Genomic DNA, 18,445 nt, shown 5'->3' with positions numbered 1-18,445 from the left:
GCCTCTTGTTCCTCATCATCTGCAACGGTTCCTCGCTGTATTGCGGCTCGTACAGGTGTACAGCGCTATGGGCAGTTTGAAAACATGCAGAACTCGCTCCTACTACTGGCTGTAGTCTCTAGCCTCTGGCCAAAAAAGCCTCCGATGACGCTAAATGGCGATTTTTGCATCATCTGCGTTTTTTTCCCAGGCACACAATACAGAAATCTCTCGCCTCAGGTGGACATGAGGGAGGGAAGCACAGTCATTCGAAAATACTACCGGGTTTCTATTGATACAAAGCTTAATGCTAATCGGTGAAGTATCCCTTTAAGGGATCTACAATATATACACTGATGAGCCAAAACATTATGACCAGTCACACAGGTGAAGCAAATATCATCGATCATCTCCTAACAAGACCACATATCAAGGTCTGGGTAGATTAGATGGTGACCAAACAATCAGCTTGTCATAATCAACGTGTTGGAAGCATAGGGTGTATACTGTGGTACAAGTCACACATTTTAATGATGGATAAGGTTGGAATGTGTCAAAAAACAGTGCATCACACTCTGCTGCATATGTGGCTTCGCAGACCAATCTAATACCTATGATGTGCCTAAGTGCCTATGTCCACTGTCGAATGCTCCTACAATGGGCACGCGAGTGTCAGAACTGGTCTTTGGAGAAGTGTAAGGTCTCGAGTCCCGTTTTCTTTCACATCACGTGGAGTGCCGCGTACGAGTGCGTCGTTTACCCGGGGACGGGATAGGGCCAGGATTCGGGTGGAGGGAACGTGATGCTCTGAACAATGTTCTGCTGGGAAACCCTGGGTCCAGCCATTTATGTACATTTGACACGTGCCACCTTCCTAAACATTGATGCAGACCAGGTACACCCTTCATGACAATGTGTTGCCTGGTGGAAGTGGCTCTTTCTGCAGGATAATGCACCCTGACACACTGCACACATTGATCAGGAATGGTTTGAGGAACATGGTGAAGAGTTCTAGGTGTCGCGCTGCCCTCCAAATTCCCCAGATCTCAATCCAGTTGAGCGTCAGTGGGATGTGCTGGACCAACAAGTCCGATCCACGGCTCCACCTCGCAACTCACAGGACTTGAAGGATCTGCTGCAAACGTCTTGGTGTCAGAAACTACAGGACACCCTCTGGGCTCTTGTAGAGTCCAGGCATCTGCGGGTCGGTGCTGTTTTGGCAGCACACGCAGGACCAACAGCATATTAGGAAGATGGTCATAATGTTTTGACTCAATGTATTTGTATTTTTGTGTTTTGTGTTTCAGCATTTATCCAAACATACAAAAATGTTGTCCTGTAAATGTTACAACATACAAATATATGTATAAACAATGAGATCAGTCTGATTTTAAACCTGTAAAGGGGTTAATTTAATGCTTCATGAAAACATTAAGTTATCAATTAATAGTAAAGAAATGTTTATGAAAAGTTAATCAATACTCATTCGTGCTCAATATATTTGTAAACATTTAGGAACACTTACTATAAATAGTTAATGTCTAATATAATAGGTTTAACGCACTTAATTAATGGTAATTGGTGGTCGATAGAGCTCAACACGCTGCAACTTAAGAAAACACTGCAAATAGAAGAAACACCAGCAAATTAAGAAATCAGTTTAACAACACATGTGCTGCAAATACTCACAAAGCAACCAAATACAGAAAGACCGCAAATGCCACAGAAATGTTTCAAGGGGACCTCAAGTGACAAACCTGGGATGCGTTTCACGTACAACAACATAACTCGCTGCTTCACTATCATAGTACGATGCATCGTTGGAGAAAACAACTAGCTAGTCACGACTGATTCCCAAAACCTTATTGTTGCAAAGTGGTCGTTCAACCACGTTGGTTTATGACGTCACGCACGTGGTAAAAATGGTAAATGGACTGCATTTATATAGCGCTTTCATAGACCCATGGCCACCAAAGCGCTTTACAATTTGCCTCTCATTCACCCATTCTCTCACTCATTCATACACCGACGGCGGTGGTGGAGTAATAACTTATTTTAATGAAACAGTTTGAGATCGAATTAACGCTAGATGTTTTTATATAAATCACAGACAAGGCATCTGAGGACTATTTCTTTTTTTTCTCAGTTATTTCACTTTATTTCCAGATTCAATCATAGGCTTGTTACATAGTAGAGCACATTCGCACATGCGCAGTCTTCAAAAACGGTGCTTTAAATCTCTTGACAAACTTAAAGACGTAAATTACATTTTTATGTATTCTAAATAAAAGATACAGATTGTACTGAATGTCAGCTTGCTTATTTTGCTCAAGATAAGAATGGATTTAGTCCACATGTACACTAGAAACTCTGCTTCTAACCACAGGCCGAGAGCTGTCGTTACAACCACACAAGTTTGTGATGCTGTTTGCGAATGTTCGTCGGAACGATGGTTTCGGGAAACACTGACTCGTTGAACTATGCTGATAACGACGGAACTTGCGAACATAGTTGGCTAACAATGCTTTTGGGAATTTGGTTGTGTTGTGAGTATTTGCAGTGCATTTCTGTATTTGTTTGCGTTGTGAGTATTTGCAGTGTGTTTCTGTATTTGGTTGTGTTGTGAGTATTTGCAGTGTGTGTTGCATTGTGAGAATTTGCAGCACGTTTCTGTATTTGGTTGCATTGTGAGTATTTGCAGTGTGTTTCTGTATTTGGTTGTGTTGTGAGTATTTGCAGTGTGTTTCTGTATTTGTTTGCGTTGTGAGTATTTGCAATGTGTTTCTGTATTTGGTTGCATTGTGAGTATTTGCAGTGTGTTTCTGTATTTGGTTGTGTTGTGAGTATTTGCAGTGTGTTTCTGTATTTGGTTGCATTGTGAGTATTTGCAGTGTGTTTCTGTATTTGGTTGTGTTGTGAGTATTTGCAGTGTGTTTCTGTATTTGGTTGTGTTGTGAGTATTTGCAGTGTGTTTCTGTATTTGGTTGCATTGTGAGTATTTGCAGTGTGTTTCTGTATTTGGTTGTGTTGTGAGTATTTGCAGTGTGTTTCTGTATTTGTTTGCGTTGTGAGTATTTGCAGTGTGTTTCTGTATTTGGTTGTGTTGTGAGTATTTGCTAGCCTGGGAACACCCAGACCACTCTCAGTTGTAACTGAGTTAGGGTCTGGCAAAGCTCCATAGACAATTCATTTCCACAGGGGCGTCACCAACGGACGTCGCTCAAATGGCTCTGGGCGCAATTGGATAGATCTAAAACCAATCAGAGTGATGAAGGACATGACGTATGCAGAGCGACGGAGAAACATCTGAGACTCTCAGCAATTCTCTGTTTTGTGTTTTTCAGGAAGATGTAGCAATGGCTTCTGACGACTTTTGCCGTTTTTGTAAAAAAAAATATGTTAATAGCTGGTGTCCACCGCCACTCCAGCAACATTTTTGCAACATTTGGAAAAACGAATAGCATCTCAGACCGACTGAAACATCTAGGATTGGCGGTCGAACATAAAACATCAAGATCTGATCGCATTTTGCCCCGTTGTAAGGCATTTATATTGCGATTTGAACGCGATTTGCCAGTGTATAGGTCATGGTTAAAGGACGAGCAAGACAGCGAAGCGATGGGATCGACAGATGCGAAACAGACGCGATAGCTGATTCGAACGAGTGATGTTCCACGGCGGCATCCATCTTTGTAATGTACAAAATCTGCGTCACCGTCTCTGCTCTGTCGTCATCGGTTAAAGCCCGCCCCAACGTTTCTGATTGGTGCCGCGATTTCGACGGATTGGAAATGGATTTCAATGGGCTCTTTGCCAGACCCACTTGCAGAGCAAATCTTAATTTGCCGGAAGTGGTCTGGGTTTTCCCAGGCTAAGTATTTGCAGTGCATTTCTGTATTTTGTTGAGTTGTGAGTATTTGCAGTATGTTTGGTTGTGTTGTGAGTATTTGCAGTATGTTTGGTTGTGTTGTGAGTATTTGCAGTGTGTTTCTGTATTTGGTTGTGTTGTGAGTATTTGCAGTGTGTGTTTCTGTATTTGGTTGTGTTGTGAGTATTTGCAGTGTGTTTCTGTATTTGGTTGTGTTGTGAGTATTTGCAGTGTGTGTTTCTGTATTTGGTTGTGTTGTGAGTATTTGCAGTGTGTTTCTGTATTTGGTTGTGTTGTGAGTATTTGCAGTGTGTTTCTGTATTTGGTTGTGTTGTGAGTATTTGCAGTGTGTTTCTGTATTTGGTTGAGTTGTGAGTATTTGCAGTGTGTGTTGTGAGTATTTGCAGTGTGTGTTGTGAGTATTTGCAGTGCATTTCTGTATTTGGTTGAGTTGTGAGTATTTGCAGTATGTTTGGTTGTGTTGTGAGTATTTGCAGTGTGTTTCTGTATTTGGTTGAGTTGTGAGTATTTGCAGTGTGTGTTGTGAGTATTTGCAGTGTGTTGTGAGTATTTGCAGCACGTTTCTGTATTTGCGTTGTGAGTATTTGCAGTGCATTTCTGTATTTGGTTGTGTTGTGAGTATTTGCAGTGTGTTTCTGTATTTGGTTGTGTTGTGAGTATTTGCAGTGTGTGTTGTGAGTATTTGCAGTGTGTTGTGAGTATTTGCAGCACGTTTCTGTATTTGCGTTGTGAGTATTTGCAGTGCATTTCTGTATTTGGTTGTGTTGTGAGTATTTGCAGTGCATTTCTGTATTTGGTTGCGTTGTGAGTATTTGCAGTGTGTTTCTGTATTTGGTTGTGTTGTGAGTATTTGCAGTGTGTTTCTGTATTTGGTTGAGTTGTGAGTATTTGCAGTGTGTGTTGTGAGTATTTGCAGTGTTTTGTGAGTATTTGCAGCACGTTTCTGTATTTGCGTTGTGAGTATTTGCAGTGCATTTCTGTATTTGGTTGTGTTGTGAGTATTTGCAGTGTGTTTCTGTATTTGGTTGAGTTGTGAGTATTTGCAGTGTGTGTTGTGAGTATTTGCAGTGTGTTGAGTATTTGCAGCACGTTTCTGTATTTGCGTTGTGAGTATTTGCAGTGCATTTCTGTATTTGGTTGTGTTGTGAGTATTTGCAGTGTGTTTCTGTATTTGGTTGTGTTGTGAGTATTTGCAGTGTGTTTCTGTATTTGGTTGAGTTGTGAGTATTTGCAGTGTGTGTTGTGAGTATTTGCAGTGTGTGTTGCATTGTGAGTATTTGCAGTGCGTTTCTGTATCTGGCTGTGTTGTGAGTATTTGCAGAGCATTTCTGTATTTGATTACTTGCCTCACAGACATGGGAAATATATCTATGTAAAAGCTTCAAATGTCGAAAAGAAACTCTGCTTACGTGTTCCGTTTGAAAGATATATTTCTCTACATAGGTGTGTTCACTACTTCAGAGATGACAAGTCAGCATCATCAACTTAATTTTTTCACCGACACTGACACAGAAAAATCTAATTTATTAATTAATTATTCAAATGTCTCCTTGCTATTTTTTCCGACTCATTCATAATCATTAATTTTGCCGGTGCTTTGCGGCAAGCTTTATGTGTGTGCTCGAGTGCGGTATATTTTAAACGCTCATTATGGTTTAGTATTCTCCTCTGTATATATTTTTTTATTTAAGTAATTAAGTAAGTCAAAGCTAAAAAAAGTTTAAAAAAAGTAATTATAAGTAATTCAATTATTATAAACTCGACTAATGGCTTAAATGAACGACTACTAGTCGACTAGAAAAATCTTTTGTCGGGGTCAGCCATACTATTCATAATGTAACAACAATGTACAAACTACAATTTATAACTATAATAGTTTGCAAATAATAAGTTCTTTGCTGCGGTATACTTTTTATAGTGGTACCGATAAGTCAATATCAATATATGAATAACATTTTTTCAGAGCGCACATTATGAACTCAACCAGTGGATTCATAGCCAAAACTATGTTGAAAATGTTACTTTTAATACTCTTTATTGCTTTAAACATGACCTTACACACAAAAAGACCACAGTGAAGCAAAAACACTGACAAGAACTCAAAGAACTGAATATGACCACATACAACATAAATGAAGCATAGGGACAAATCTCATTTTGGCAATGCAACTAGTCTTTGACAGAAAATATGTTTAAATAATAAAAACATGTATAAACATGATGATATTGTTTGCTGTAATGTATTTTATAAAAATAAACAGATTCCGTGCTTTATTATACTCTAAAAAATAGTTACTATTAATTTGTCTCCTGTATATACTTCTATAAATCATAAGATACATGTTGTGATTTCACTTTTCTAAAAAATTATTTTGATAAATATATGCAATGTTAGTTACTCTCAAAAATGATTTTAAGCTTCACAAATATGTTCCTTAGAATATTTTTTTTGTTAAGTTGAGCATAGAATAATTATACTTTTATATTGAAATATTGTAAAACATTCTGTCTGTACTATTGTTGGCCTTTTAATGACACAAGTTCATCTAAATCTAGCATTAAACAGTCTTTCAGGTGCTGGCTTGACAGAGCCCACTTCATTTAAATTCTATTTTAAAGAAGGGATAACATGCAAGACACCAAAAAAATGAGATGTTAATTGTTTAAACTTCAAAGTAAAGCCTTATATGGATTATAAGACCACAGTTTAACCATTTATGTCCTAGATTGGAAGAGGAGACAGAAAAGTTTTCAGACATAAGACAGCAGTTGGTTTTATTAAAATACATATAAAACTATTCTGTGTGTGTGTGGGTGGGTTGGTGAGGAGGGATTATGTTCTCAGGAGTGCACAATGAATGACATCACATGAAAATTTAAAAAATAAAGTTTCCTACAATAAGACATTTCAAATTATGGGAGAGAAGAAAAACATTAAAGCAATATTCAAAAAAATATTGTGAAACATTGTTTATCTGTGTACTTATATAGGCTATATGTGAAAAAATTGTTTTAATTTATACACGCAAGCATTTGCTTAGTGATTGCACAAAATTATGAGGCTATTAAGAACCCAGCCCACTCCTCCAATACAAAATATGCCACGTTTTGCCTCTACATGTATGAGGTATGGAGCTGGATGACTATGTGGGTGTTAGAGTGACAATTTATTTATTTAATAATTTTTTGTGCATTAGAAAACAGGAGCGCCCTTTTTCATTTTGGTCTTAGATCAACCATTGTATCCTTTCAATTAATATTCTGGTGAATTTGAATTTGCTACATTGTCTACCCTGGGCAGGTGTTTCCTTCCTCTCTCTTGTTAGTGGGCTCTTGTGTTCATAAATATTCATTAAAAAAGTGTCAATTCAGACCCTTGCAGAGATACAAATCCAGACATTGTCAATATGAGATTGTGAAAAAGGAGTATTTCATGTCACAACAAACAAAATTGAAAAGCAAGCACATTACCAAATTACCATTTCTCTCTATCTAATTTACAAAATCTGTTACCATTACTTTTTCTGTGATTTTATTTTTTTAGATTATGTAGCTATAATGTCTACATTAATTATAATTGCAATAATGATAATATAATTTTTCCCATAATATATTATAGAAACCATTCTTAGGACACAAAATAACTAAGGCCCTATCCCCACCAGCCCTTCCCAAGGTCATTTTGTGATTTAGATATAGGAACAACTAAACATACAAAAACTAAGTCCATTTCACAGTACCCTTTCTCTAAGGACATGAGAGTGAACAGCCCTGTTGATCACCCATAATGCACAGGATCAGTTGTATTTTTTATTTTTTTCAATTCTGTGCACATATAATACTTTGTGAGTACAAGTTGGCACAATCGTCATTAACATATAACAGTATATAGTTATGCAGTTATGGAATTTAGCAGGCAGTGAAAAGAAAGGCGAGTAAAAATGTAAACCAATGAATGACCCGAAGAGATTCCTGCCAGAGTGTTGAGCAGCTGTCTTTCCGGCCTGCCCCACAATCTCGTGTAAATGAGTCATTACTTGCTGGGCAAGGTTTTGATAGAGCGATTAAGAGAGCCCATGTTAGTGGATGTATGGAGCTGAGGACTTGCACTCTTATTAGGGAGGCTACAAGAATGTCCCATTGCCTCTTCAGCAGCCCGAAGAAGAAGGGTGTAGTTGACAGCTACCTCCTCTACCTTACGTAAAAGCTGTAGTTTTTGAGTTTCAGATCGTACACTCCTGACCAGCCGAATGAATGTATGAGTAAGGTTACACAGCACCTGGAAGCTAGCTGTGACGGCACTTAGCATTCGTGAGGGACTTTTCTCAACACTTGCCACTCGTCTACATGATGCCCTGAACTCTTTAAAACGGACAGCAAGTTCTTGCTTGTACTCTGCCAGTCTTGCAGGGGGGATACGAGGTTCCCCCTCTATTTGGGGACTAATGGCACACTGCCTTAATATTGAGAGCAGCTCATTGGCATCAAGTTGTGCGTTTAGGAATCCATCAGGTAGTGAGAATATTTTGCCCTGCAAGGATTGTACTCTTGCCAAGCTAGTTTCCAGATTCCCGCAGGCCCGCAGATCAATCCTCTGTGTTTGTGGCTCCTCTTCCTCCTCCTCCTCCTCCTCCACCTCCAGCTCCAGCTCCTCCTCTTCCCCACTGCAATCCTCTGCATGAAGTACCTGAAGAGTTTTGCTGACTACTGGCATTGCCCTTGAATCTAGATGTATTCCAGGCAAGACCTGCAAGGGGATGGAATAAGATAGTTCATCTTTTTCACTACTCTCATCAGCAGCTTCACATTTGCGATAACAGAAGCAGAAAGAGCAACATTTTTCTCTGTCCTCAGTATCCTCACTTGGCAACCCTAGAACCTCAGCAGTACCCTCACGACTTTCCTGAATTAGCTCTTCTCCCTGAATAAAAAATATCCCTTTTTTCTTTGCATCAGCATCTTTAGTATGCACGGGCTCTATTGGAGTTGGCAGTCTAAGTCCAGTGGCCCTCACTCTTTCCATTTCTTTCTCAAGGCTCTTTGCTTTTGTAGTTTTAACCTCAGCATACAGGGGAGTGCTGTCATTATTATCAATCTCCCCTATACTATATCTCCTTTGTAGCTTTTTATATTGTGGCGCACTTATGCATTCTGAATGGGTGGTGCAAGTAGGCAAGCATGATGCAGCTGTATCTCTGGGCTCCCTAGACTCAAGGCTTGTGGAGCGGATTCGAGTGGTTTTGATTTCCAAAGTTTGAGGTTTCCGTAATTCTCCTTGAGCATGTGGAGACTTCGGAATTGCTGGGGGTGTTTTAGAGATTGCCCTCTCTCTTCCTCTCTGATCAGTTGCAGAACCAACCGCTGTATCTGGGAGACGCATTCCGCGGCACATTCTCTTACAGTCGCAGCTCCGTCGCTGTTCTCTTGAGATCCCAGGAACTTTCTGTACAGGACTTGTGCGCAGTTGGCAGGCACAAGGGGTAAATGAGGGAACAGGAGAGGATCCCTGTGGAATGAACTCTCCTTGTGATGTTTTAGGTTTTAGAAGCTCCTCCAGGAACTCCAGCTCGTACTGCCTGACTTTTTGAAGTTGTGCACGACGCTCATCTGTCTCTCGGCGCAAACGTGCTGGGAAAGTGGCTGAAATTAAGTTCCTAAAACTCAGGAATGGAGTACTACGCTGGGATTTGGCTTTGTAATTTGCCTGTTTCTTGTACTCGGCTCCTGGGATAGTTGCACCCTTTTCCACACAACCTAAGAGGTGTGTTGGGTCTACCAGAACAGGCACACTTTTAGGAGTTTTCTGTGGTTCCACAGGGGCTTTACTCTGGGAGTTCTCTGCCTTTGCCTCTGACATCTCTTTCTGTTCTGCTTTAACAGGCATGACTGGTGAGTACTTAGTAGGAGGCAGGGTGCTGGGCTTCACCAAACTTGCATCAGATGTCTTTGCTGTGTTCTCTTTGTTGCTAGCTAACTGAAGTCCTTTGGCACGGAGACGCTCATCGTCTGTGGGAGACGAGTGAAACACTACCACTTTTGGGGCCTGTGGATCTTTTAGACGCACCTGTGGGCCAGGCTCTGGACGTACTGGACATGTACAGAACAAGTCAGAAGCTGGCAGAAGGCCCTTTGAACTTGAAGGCTTAGTGGTCTCACTTGAGGCATTCTCGGCATCTTGGCACATATTTGTTGAACAAATTTTTGCAGATGCAGTTCTTTCCACAGGCAAGAGAACCGGTAAGGCTATACTGGTAGTTTCTAGGGTAACTGTACCAGAATCTTTTTCCTGGACACCTTCTGAGGTAATAGAGCTTGTTTTTTCTATATTAGCAAGAGGCAATTGGTCTGTGTTGACTTGGGGAGCAGAAACTTGTTCTGATGCTTTAAGTTCTTCCGATGCCTGTTGTTCAGACTCTTCCAAACACTCTTTTACAGGGCCTTTTTCAGATTTTTCTTTATCCTTCTCACCTTTTGCTTCATGGCTCTTCCCCTGCTCCACAGAGTTGTCAGAGGGACTAATTTCTTGACTGGGACAAACTTTCAAGGGCACAGTCTTACTTAAGATCACAGGCTTTGGTGGACCCCCGCCACGGATCTGACTCATTGAAAAAGCCCCTCCCCCAATTGCTTGTGTTGTACAGCCAGGGATTGACAAGGGGAAGTCTCGTCTGAAAAGTCGCTCTTTGTTGATGTGGTGGGCAAATAGATATGCCTGGTTCTGATGCTGCTTCATGGCAGACACCATCTCAGACATATCAGTTAGCTCTGATGAATTTGTCTCATGTCCAGAGTCTAGGGATGATTCAGGGGTTATGGCAGCAAGCACAATCAACCCTGTAGGGGAACAGAAACAAAACACAACCATGGTCGTAAGAAATCATGTAAGCTCTTGTCACTTCAGGTAAGCAAAATTGCAGAGACAAAATACTGTTTTTCTAACACAATTCAATATTAAACTAATCTAAAAATGTTGTTAATGTACAACTCCTCTTTGTTGTTTTGTTGTTGAGCAGTAGTTAACACTGTATTGATGCTTATTTTGGGACAGTCTTGCTTTATATGTCAGGCTACTATAATTTGAAGATAATTTATCAAAACAAGTGCACAAACCACTCATTTTAAATGAATACTTATGATTTTACAATTTGCTTGACTTTCAAAAGTTTAATTTACTCATAGACATGGTAAAGAACCAGCACTTTTAATAGTACATATGTCCACCTGCTGTCTGTGGTGTCTGCTGGTGATGGTGTGGGTAATCCTCAGATGCAGCTAGTGCTTCCAGTGCCTGGAGGGTGGACACTAATGCATCATCTAACTCCTGAGCATGGTCTTGAACTGTCCTAGTGGTCACATTATCAATCAGTGTTACAGGAACTTCCTCTTGACCCTCTGCCACAGTGGCAGAGGCTTTGATTCCTTTCCGACCCTTTTTCGGGTCATCTTCGTCAGAGCTGTTATCACGAAACCCTGGGGGTGGAGCTGCTATGCCAGGAGGGGGAGGCTGCAACTTTCCTCCTCCATCATCCAGCTCTTCATCGTCCTCATTCCCAGGTAGTGGTAAGGCAATGAGATCAACAGCACCTCCTTCACGAGAAGCACATGCATTTTTGCACTGTTGCAAAATGAGTCTTCTAGCCTCCCCAGTGTCCGAAATCAAACCTTCAGCTTGGAGTTTTGCCTTGCAGGAGTCACAGAAAAACCTCTTTGTAGGCTCCATTGTTTTTGCTCTGTTCCTGAAGCTTGAACTGTCACCAGTGGGACCATCTTGTTCAGCCACAGATTCAGTGCTCTTTAGAGTGGGGTCAGACTTTGTGCGTGAGCGACTCTGTACCTGTGAGATAAGGTTCTCATTAATGTCAAGCTCCTGCTCTGCTTGTATCTGAAGCTCTTGCATCTGTTGTTGCTCTTTTAAATGGATGTGACACAGGCCAAGGTGCTGAGATATGGGTGATGCTGATGTCTTCTGTGTTGCCTCTCTGGACGCCCCCTCTCTCTCTTCGCGACGACTCCCACTTAACACAGTGGCTCCAGAGCGGAATTGGGCATGGGAGCTTCTGGAATCTAAAGGACAGAACTGTCTGAGTGGTTGAACGAGTAGAAAACATGATGGATGTGAATGAGTCCAGATGACAAACGTGAATCTGTTGAGTTCTCAAAGATGGAAAAAAAGCCTTGTGGGATGTGATGGTATGCTGTGATCTTTCTCTTTTGCAGACCACAGGAGATGCCAACATCCAATACATGGTTTTGTAATACAAAACAATATATACTGAACTTTTAGATATATTAATTTATCTACATCAGAATTTCCGGCACACTCACATAAACTGACTCAAGATGAAGATGGAGAGCTCAAGAAGATGGAGAGGTCAAGCTGGAATTATGAATGATTGCCATGATAAATCCTTACAATAATCAGAAATTCCTTTGATGAATTCATGTCATGATTTATTGATTGATTTTTCTCACTATTAGAAAAAAGTTAATGACCAGCATATATTTTAGGTGCCACCATGGACATGCTCTCAGCTTTATTACTTCTATTTTGCTTTGAAATGTCCCAAGCTGCATATGTAACACAACATATTTGAGTTTCGCTTGTCATTGAAAGATGAAAGCAAAGCAAATGCACTTTCAGAAAATGATATGCAATGACTTTTATATATTTTTTAATGAAATTGCAACAATAACATTTCTAACATACCTGCCTTGATCATATAAGGCTGACCAGGTATCCTGCAGTAGATTGTCCTTTTAGGGTCCACAAAAAGCTTGTAATAGCCAGAGATCAAACAGGCAAAGTTTGATGCATCTGGCCACTCCATTAACAAGACCAAGGGCTACAATAATTAGTATGGAAACAGATATTAGTATAGTATTACATTTTAGAGTTTATATTGCAACACTGTTTCTCTCTCTCTCACACACACACACACACACGCACGCACGCACACACGGGGGTTAAAACTATCCATATTATTCCTACGCCCCATGACGCTTTGTGCGAATTATGGGTGTAACTTCCATTAAGCTGTAAACAATAGGAAGGCTCGCTCTATGAACGCAATACGTTAAAAAAGTGTCACAATAAGATGACATTAACCTACTCACCCTTCAACCATCGAACATTAAAAGGAAATTTAAAAGTGTAAAAGCATTAACAAGGTAGGCAACTTTCAACAGACCAAATAACCCCAAAAGTCTTTCCACAGCAATAACGGACGGGTTAAATATCATTGTAGTAATATGAAGACTTCAGATGCAAAAGCCTCTAAGTGCCATCTGAAATTTTCTTCTAGGATGATCATTTTTATCAAGCTTGGATGTTTATGTTCAGTTATTTCACTTTAATGGCAATGAGAATTAATTGTCATTAAAGTGAAATTACTGAACTTAAATATACGAGCTTGATAAAAATTCTCATTTTAGAAGAAAATTTCAGACGGCACTTAGAGGCTTTTTGCACCTGAAGTCTTTGTGTATTATGTAACTTATGTTGCCTTCAATCAAAAATGTTCATTAACTTCAGCATTACGTGATACTATTTCAAAGTGATTTCCGTCATTTTGACAGATTATAAATTGCATTTACCTGTGAAAACAAACCTGGAAAAAGACGTGAGGATTTGAGGAGAATAACAAGAGATTCTTTGTGCATTGCCAGTGAAGTATTAATGGAATATATCGTAAATTAAATTCAGGATTACATTAAATTACAGCGGATTGCAAAGGGAAAAAATAAAATAATCACGAGGAAAAGAAAGCAGCGACTGAAAAGAGCTCTTGCCATCTTGACATAGCTCTTGCTTGTTATAAGATGTCACGTTACAATACCAAGTATAACATTATTCTCAAGATGTCTGAAAATAAATCATGAAGGAAAATTGACAGCTCATCCACTCAAACTGACGGATCAGCTTTATTTGTAGGGCAACCTATGATTTGAAACGATTCATTTCAGCCTTTTTGAATGGAAGTTCCCCAAACCAGAAGTGCCACCCATAATTCAAAACGCAGTAAGGGTGTCAGGAATAAGGTGGATAATATAAGTTCATTCAGCTTTTTTCATTTCGCATTTTTTTCACACCTTTGCTTCCAGAATAACAACTTCAACACGGGCTACCGCATGATGCTCTCTAAAGAGCTGGACTTTGGCCACGCGGCTGAACTCTGCTAAGACAGTTGTTAGGTTGTTCTTCAGGTCAATTACATGACTGATACCGTGTCTCGGCCCAACCAACAATGTAGTGGCTGACTGCTTCTCATCCTTTCAGTAGAAAAAGAAAATAATCAGAAATTGAATGAGAAGTACAGGCTTTTTTCTTTCTTTCTTTTTTTTAAAGCTAATGAGATATTAAAACATTTTTGTAAATCTTTAAAATCAGTGCAAAAATGTAAAGATTATTTGTATAGTCTTGATTATTGGTTGAGAATGCTATGTCAGATTCATGTTACCAAGCCAACTGTGTGAAACAAGAAGCCTCCAAATGGCGGGAGGTCGTTCAAGACACGCATATACTGTAGTTTTCCTTGAAGAGAAGAAACCTGCATGGATGAAGAGAAAATAAAACTGGTGAGTTGTGCAAGGGTGATATTCTAGCCAGCAGAGGGCAATGTTTCGCTGCTGTAATGTGTGCAACGGCTATAAATGATCAGTGTGTAGAAATGAATTGCCCACAGCATATCTCTATGCCAATATTACACATATCAGATATGCTCTTATAGGTCATAAAATTCACACAAATACAAAAAAATGACATTCTACATTAGATGACATAAACGGTTTCTTTGTGATATGTCTCTTGTCACATTTGAGAAGAAAGCCTTCTATTAAAGATTTATTTGACCCAAATATAAAAAAAAAAAAAAACAGATATACCTTGTTACCAGCTGGTGGAGGATGCTGATATGTCTTCAACAGCTGTGAGAGAGTCTTGCAGACGTTTTTCTCCTTGATGGTTGGCAACAGAGTCAAAGGAAGGAAAGGTTCCAAACCCCATTCTTTCCTAAAGAAAATGATGCAGGTTTAAAGCATGCTACAATACCTTATAGTAAATTTTGATGGTTTTATCAGCGCCATCTGCCAACGCCACTGGTGGATAACAGCTTATTTCCGATGTTAAAGTATATGCTGCCTATGGTTACCATATGTGTGTTTCTTTGGAAAAAGAAGTCTAAAGTCCTGTTCGCACGAAAATTCTGTCATTATTCAAAATTCGTGCATGTTTTAAGACTTACTCAACGTGCTTTAGAGAAATCTTCTGATTGGGTCTCGCAATGGACACAGTGATGTAGATGTGAAGGGCTGCCAACCTAAGAGTAATGTCGGACTTCCAATCCATTCCATATCGCTCTTTAATGACGTCATTGCGGCTCTGTGGGAATTCAGAACAAGCAATAGATCAAGAGGCTTTATACGAATATCAGACTACCCATGTGGACATTCATTTGACTCATGACTAAAGGACTCATGAATAAATCCACCTGTATGTAGAGGTACTCAAATGCTGCGGGGTCTCTTCTCAGTAAGTCAGCAGGATCCTTTGGGAAGAAGCAAATACGGAAAAGACACTTCATTCCTTGGAAGTAGGTCCTGTGAACTACCTGAAAATATAGAAGAAAATGAGAATTCAGAATTTATTATGGAATTCACCTTTAAATACACTAACAAACATTCCAGTACTAAATTGTCACATTACATTCCTTATGCAAGTATGGTTATGTGCTGCTGGCAGCCATTTCACATTTAATTCAACGTCACGTAATTTAGGTTTTCCCAGTTCTTAATAACAAAACAGTTGCACTGTATATTTATATTCGAAGACATCCATAAGTCTGAGACCACACTGAAAAAATAAGGAACAATGGAATAATTAAATTTAACTGAAAATTTAATTTCTGTCTCACTATAATCAAATACAATAATTAGTAACTGAGCATTTGAACTCCTTTGTACAGACGGTCTTGCTTCCATTGGACCACAAGATCCTCTTTGATATATTTTCAAATCATGCAGTGTAACATGGATCACTGGATAACATGGATCACTAGTATTTAATTACCATTAAATAAATAAAAAATTTAACGTGTGTTGTTTGTTGAAACTCACCTATAGGAAGCTAGTATACCTTGTACCACACATTTAAAGATTCCTCTTAAACCCTTTGAACTTTAGAGAGAAGGTAATGCATCAGTCGTTGGTTTTTGGGTGGCATTTACTCACATGAGACAGTGGCTGGTTTTCCTGGAGCAGATTCAGCCTCTGATTCTGGGCCAGTCCACCGGACTCCAGCACCAAAGCAAAATGCTCAATGTAGCGTAGAGAAAGGCGATCCTGCAGCGATGATATCACATCCTGTGGCAAAAGGGAAAAGGAGAGTATGCTAATGGTTGGTGTTTTTAGCCCCTACGGCGTCATGAATTCTGCTATATTACAATATCTCAGATATGCAATGCAAAGTAAATGTAGTGGAAAGCATTGGCATCAGCAGTGTGTAAACTACAGGAGGATAGGCTTGACATTTCCATCAGAGATAAAGCATTGAAACCAGCACTCTTAATCACTGTACCCTGCTCTGAGTATATCTGTCACTGGAGACAAATGTATGAGGGTTTCTACTGACTAGTGGCTTTACTTCTGAAAAGACTCCAAATATTTGATGAGGTTTCCATGTGACTAAAGCAAATGCTGTGCTTCAAATGCGTGCTTGTGTGGAGCGTACTGACCAGTGTGAAGTGATACATGATATACTTAGTGTTTGATGATAGTAACCTGTGTTAATAATTACTGTGTTGTGTACTGTCTGTCACCAGGATTGAGATAATCTGTTTGGTGAGATTGACCAAAGGCTGAAGATATCACATCGGGAAGGATTGTGAGAAATGTTGTGAAACCACAAATGTAGGCAAGGCAAAAAAAACAAAATTTTCAACCATTTCAATGGTTTTATGCCATTTAACCTTTTTTTTTACATCAATATCAGTACTTTGATATTGATAGTACATATTATATATGTTTCCTGTTTGGCTGGAACTTTCAAAAATGTATAGATCCTTTGATGCTGATGTAATTGTAAAAGTTATGTTTTGCATGTTTCATTTGATTATAGCCCCTGGAAAAATTACTAGTCACATTTTTTTAAATCTACATAATGTAAGATCAGCTCTGCAAATGAAAAGTGCTGACATGTTTTTCATCTTTTGCTTTCAGAAAGAAATGTAATAATGTGGGCTAATGACTTTTCTAAACCAAGTTAAAACCTAAATGTGCAGGTGTCAGTTCGGTTATAGAATGCTGCGTTGCCATACTAACCATTAGCATCTGTTCTAGGGAGTCTTGTTTTGTGTGAAACATGACAGGGGATTGAAGATAAACATAAACATACAAATGCATTCCATGCTCAACAATGTATATTCTTTGTTTGTGTTACCTGCCTAGGGACTATGGATGTAAATTAGCAATACTACAACCTGGCATGTTCAGTAACATGCATTAAATAAACAAATAAAATGAAAATAAATTCATAGGGAATTCCCCCCATCGTGTTTCTAGTAACAGGGAACGGTTTTCCCATAACACTCACCCTAACAGTGGTGCGGCTGTCAAATGTAAAGGATTTGATCTGTCCATTTTCCAGAAACACCTTCAACACATTTGGTATCAGAAGCAGAGACTCGTCTTTAAGCATGGTCTAGAAAAACAGAGGGGAGAAAGAAGGAAGAAGCGGTCAGTGAACATTGGATGAGATATTAAGGAAAGAAAAGACTCAATAGGTAAATACAGAGAATAAAAAAAAATATCTTCTAAGAGTCAAAGATAGAATGTAGAAACACATGAGAGGACTTTATTCCATACAGTTAAAGTCTAAAACAATGGTTAAAGGGAAGATATTTGTCTAACTCAAATGCAATAGTTTAAATGAATTGGAAATATGACCAAATCTACTTTAGACATACACATTATGACTCATTAAGAATTAAGCATAAGTTGTATCACATCCATTCCATTTCCAATACGAAACCATGTTGCAGCAAATATTTGTAGCAAAAAGAGGAAATCTTCAAGGCGTCTACTTTCTATCCAATAAAAAGTTAAAGGTGCACTAAGTCATTTTTTGTATATGTTGAATTGGCTCATTCATATTCCTGGTTTTGCAATTGGATTACTCCCGATTGATCGATTCCTTCGGTCTACCTCGCTGTCTTGCTGCCGTGTGGTTTGCGTCTGTATAGCTTTCCGGTTTGAATCTCTATTTACTATCATTCCTTGTTGTTCACATCGCTAAATATATCGTACTCATCAACCAGATACCATTTTTTTCCGGACTATAAGTCGCACTTTTTTTCATAGTTTTGCTGGTCCTGCAACTTATAGTCAGGTGCGACTTATATATCAAAATTAATTCATACTGACTGAGATGAACCAAGAGAAAGCATTACCGTCTACAGCCGCGAGAGGCGTTCTAGTTAGCGGAGTTGTTCAGAAGCGACACCGAGGAAGAACTCAATGGATTCAGTGTTGTGTGATGAGATCGGGAGCTTGGTGAGCTTCCTTAATAACGGTAACTTGTTGGAC

General features: G+C 39.3%; 2 protein-coding genes across 4 annotated transcripts in view; one reads left to right on the top strand and one right to left on the bottom strand.

Moving 5' to 3' along the window:
• znf711 (zinc finger protein 711) overlaps positions 1-18,445 on the top strand; it is a 555,809-nt gene that overhangs the window by 28,498 nt on the left and 508,866 nt on the right. The gene's annotated exons all lie outside the window — the stretch shown is intronic.
• On the bottom strand, positions 6,400-17,570 carry frmpd3 (FERM and PDZ domain containing 3). 2 transcript variants are annotated; one of them, XM_079630250.1, is made up of 10 exons: positions 17,454-17,570; positions 16,094-16,225; positions 15,355-15,474; positions 15,109-15,245; positions 14,750-14,876; positions 14,326-14,415; positions 13,958-14,137; positions 12,576-12,711; positions 11,090-11,932; positions 6,400-10,702 (listed from the first exon to the last, which is right to left on the bottom strand). In XM_079630250.1, the coding sequence occupies exons 1-10, from the start codon at positions 17,556-17,558 to the stop codon at positions 7,902-7,904; spliced, it is 4,671 nt and encodes a 1,556-aa protein (XP_079486376.1). In that variant the 5' UTR covers positions 17,559-17,570; the 3' UTR covers positions 6,400-7,901. The 2 variants fall into 2 exon arrangements, with proteins under 2 accessions (XP_079486376.1, XP_079486377.1); XM_079630251.1 differs by lacking the exon at positions 11,090-11,932 and having other exon boundaries at positions 17,454-17,561.

This window comes from Phoxinus phoxinus (assembly GCF_949152265.1).
Source record: "Phoxinus phoxinus genome assembly, chromosome: 12".
NCBI lineage: Eukaryota > Metazoa > Chordata > Actinopteri > Cypriniformes > Leuciscidae > Phoxinus > Phoxinus phoxinus.
This window is presented reverse-complemented; position numbering and strand designations above follow the sequence as displayed.

What these genes read in the sequence shown, in the direction of transcription:
- frmpd3 (XM_079630250.1), bottom strand. Translation starts at nt 17,558, where the DNA reads ATGCTTAAAGACGAGTCTCTGCTTCTGATACCAAATGTGTTGAAGGTG. An exon ending in ACAGCCGCACCACTGTTAGG is followed by an intron (nt 16,226 to 17,453) that starts GTGAGTGTTATG and finishes CTTTTGCCACAG; the next exon opens with GATGTGATATCATCGCTGCA. An exon ending in ATTTCTCTAAAGCACGTTGA is followed by an intron (nt 14,877 to 15,108) that starts GTAAGTCTTAAA and finishes CATTTTCTTTAG; the next exon opens with GAAAGAATGGGGTTTGGAAC.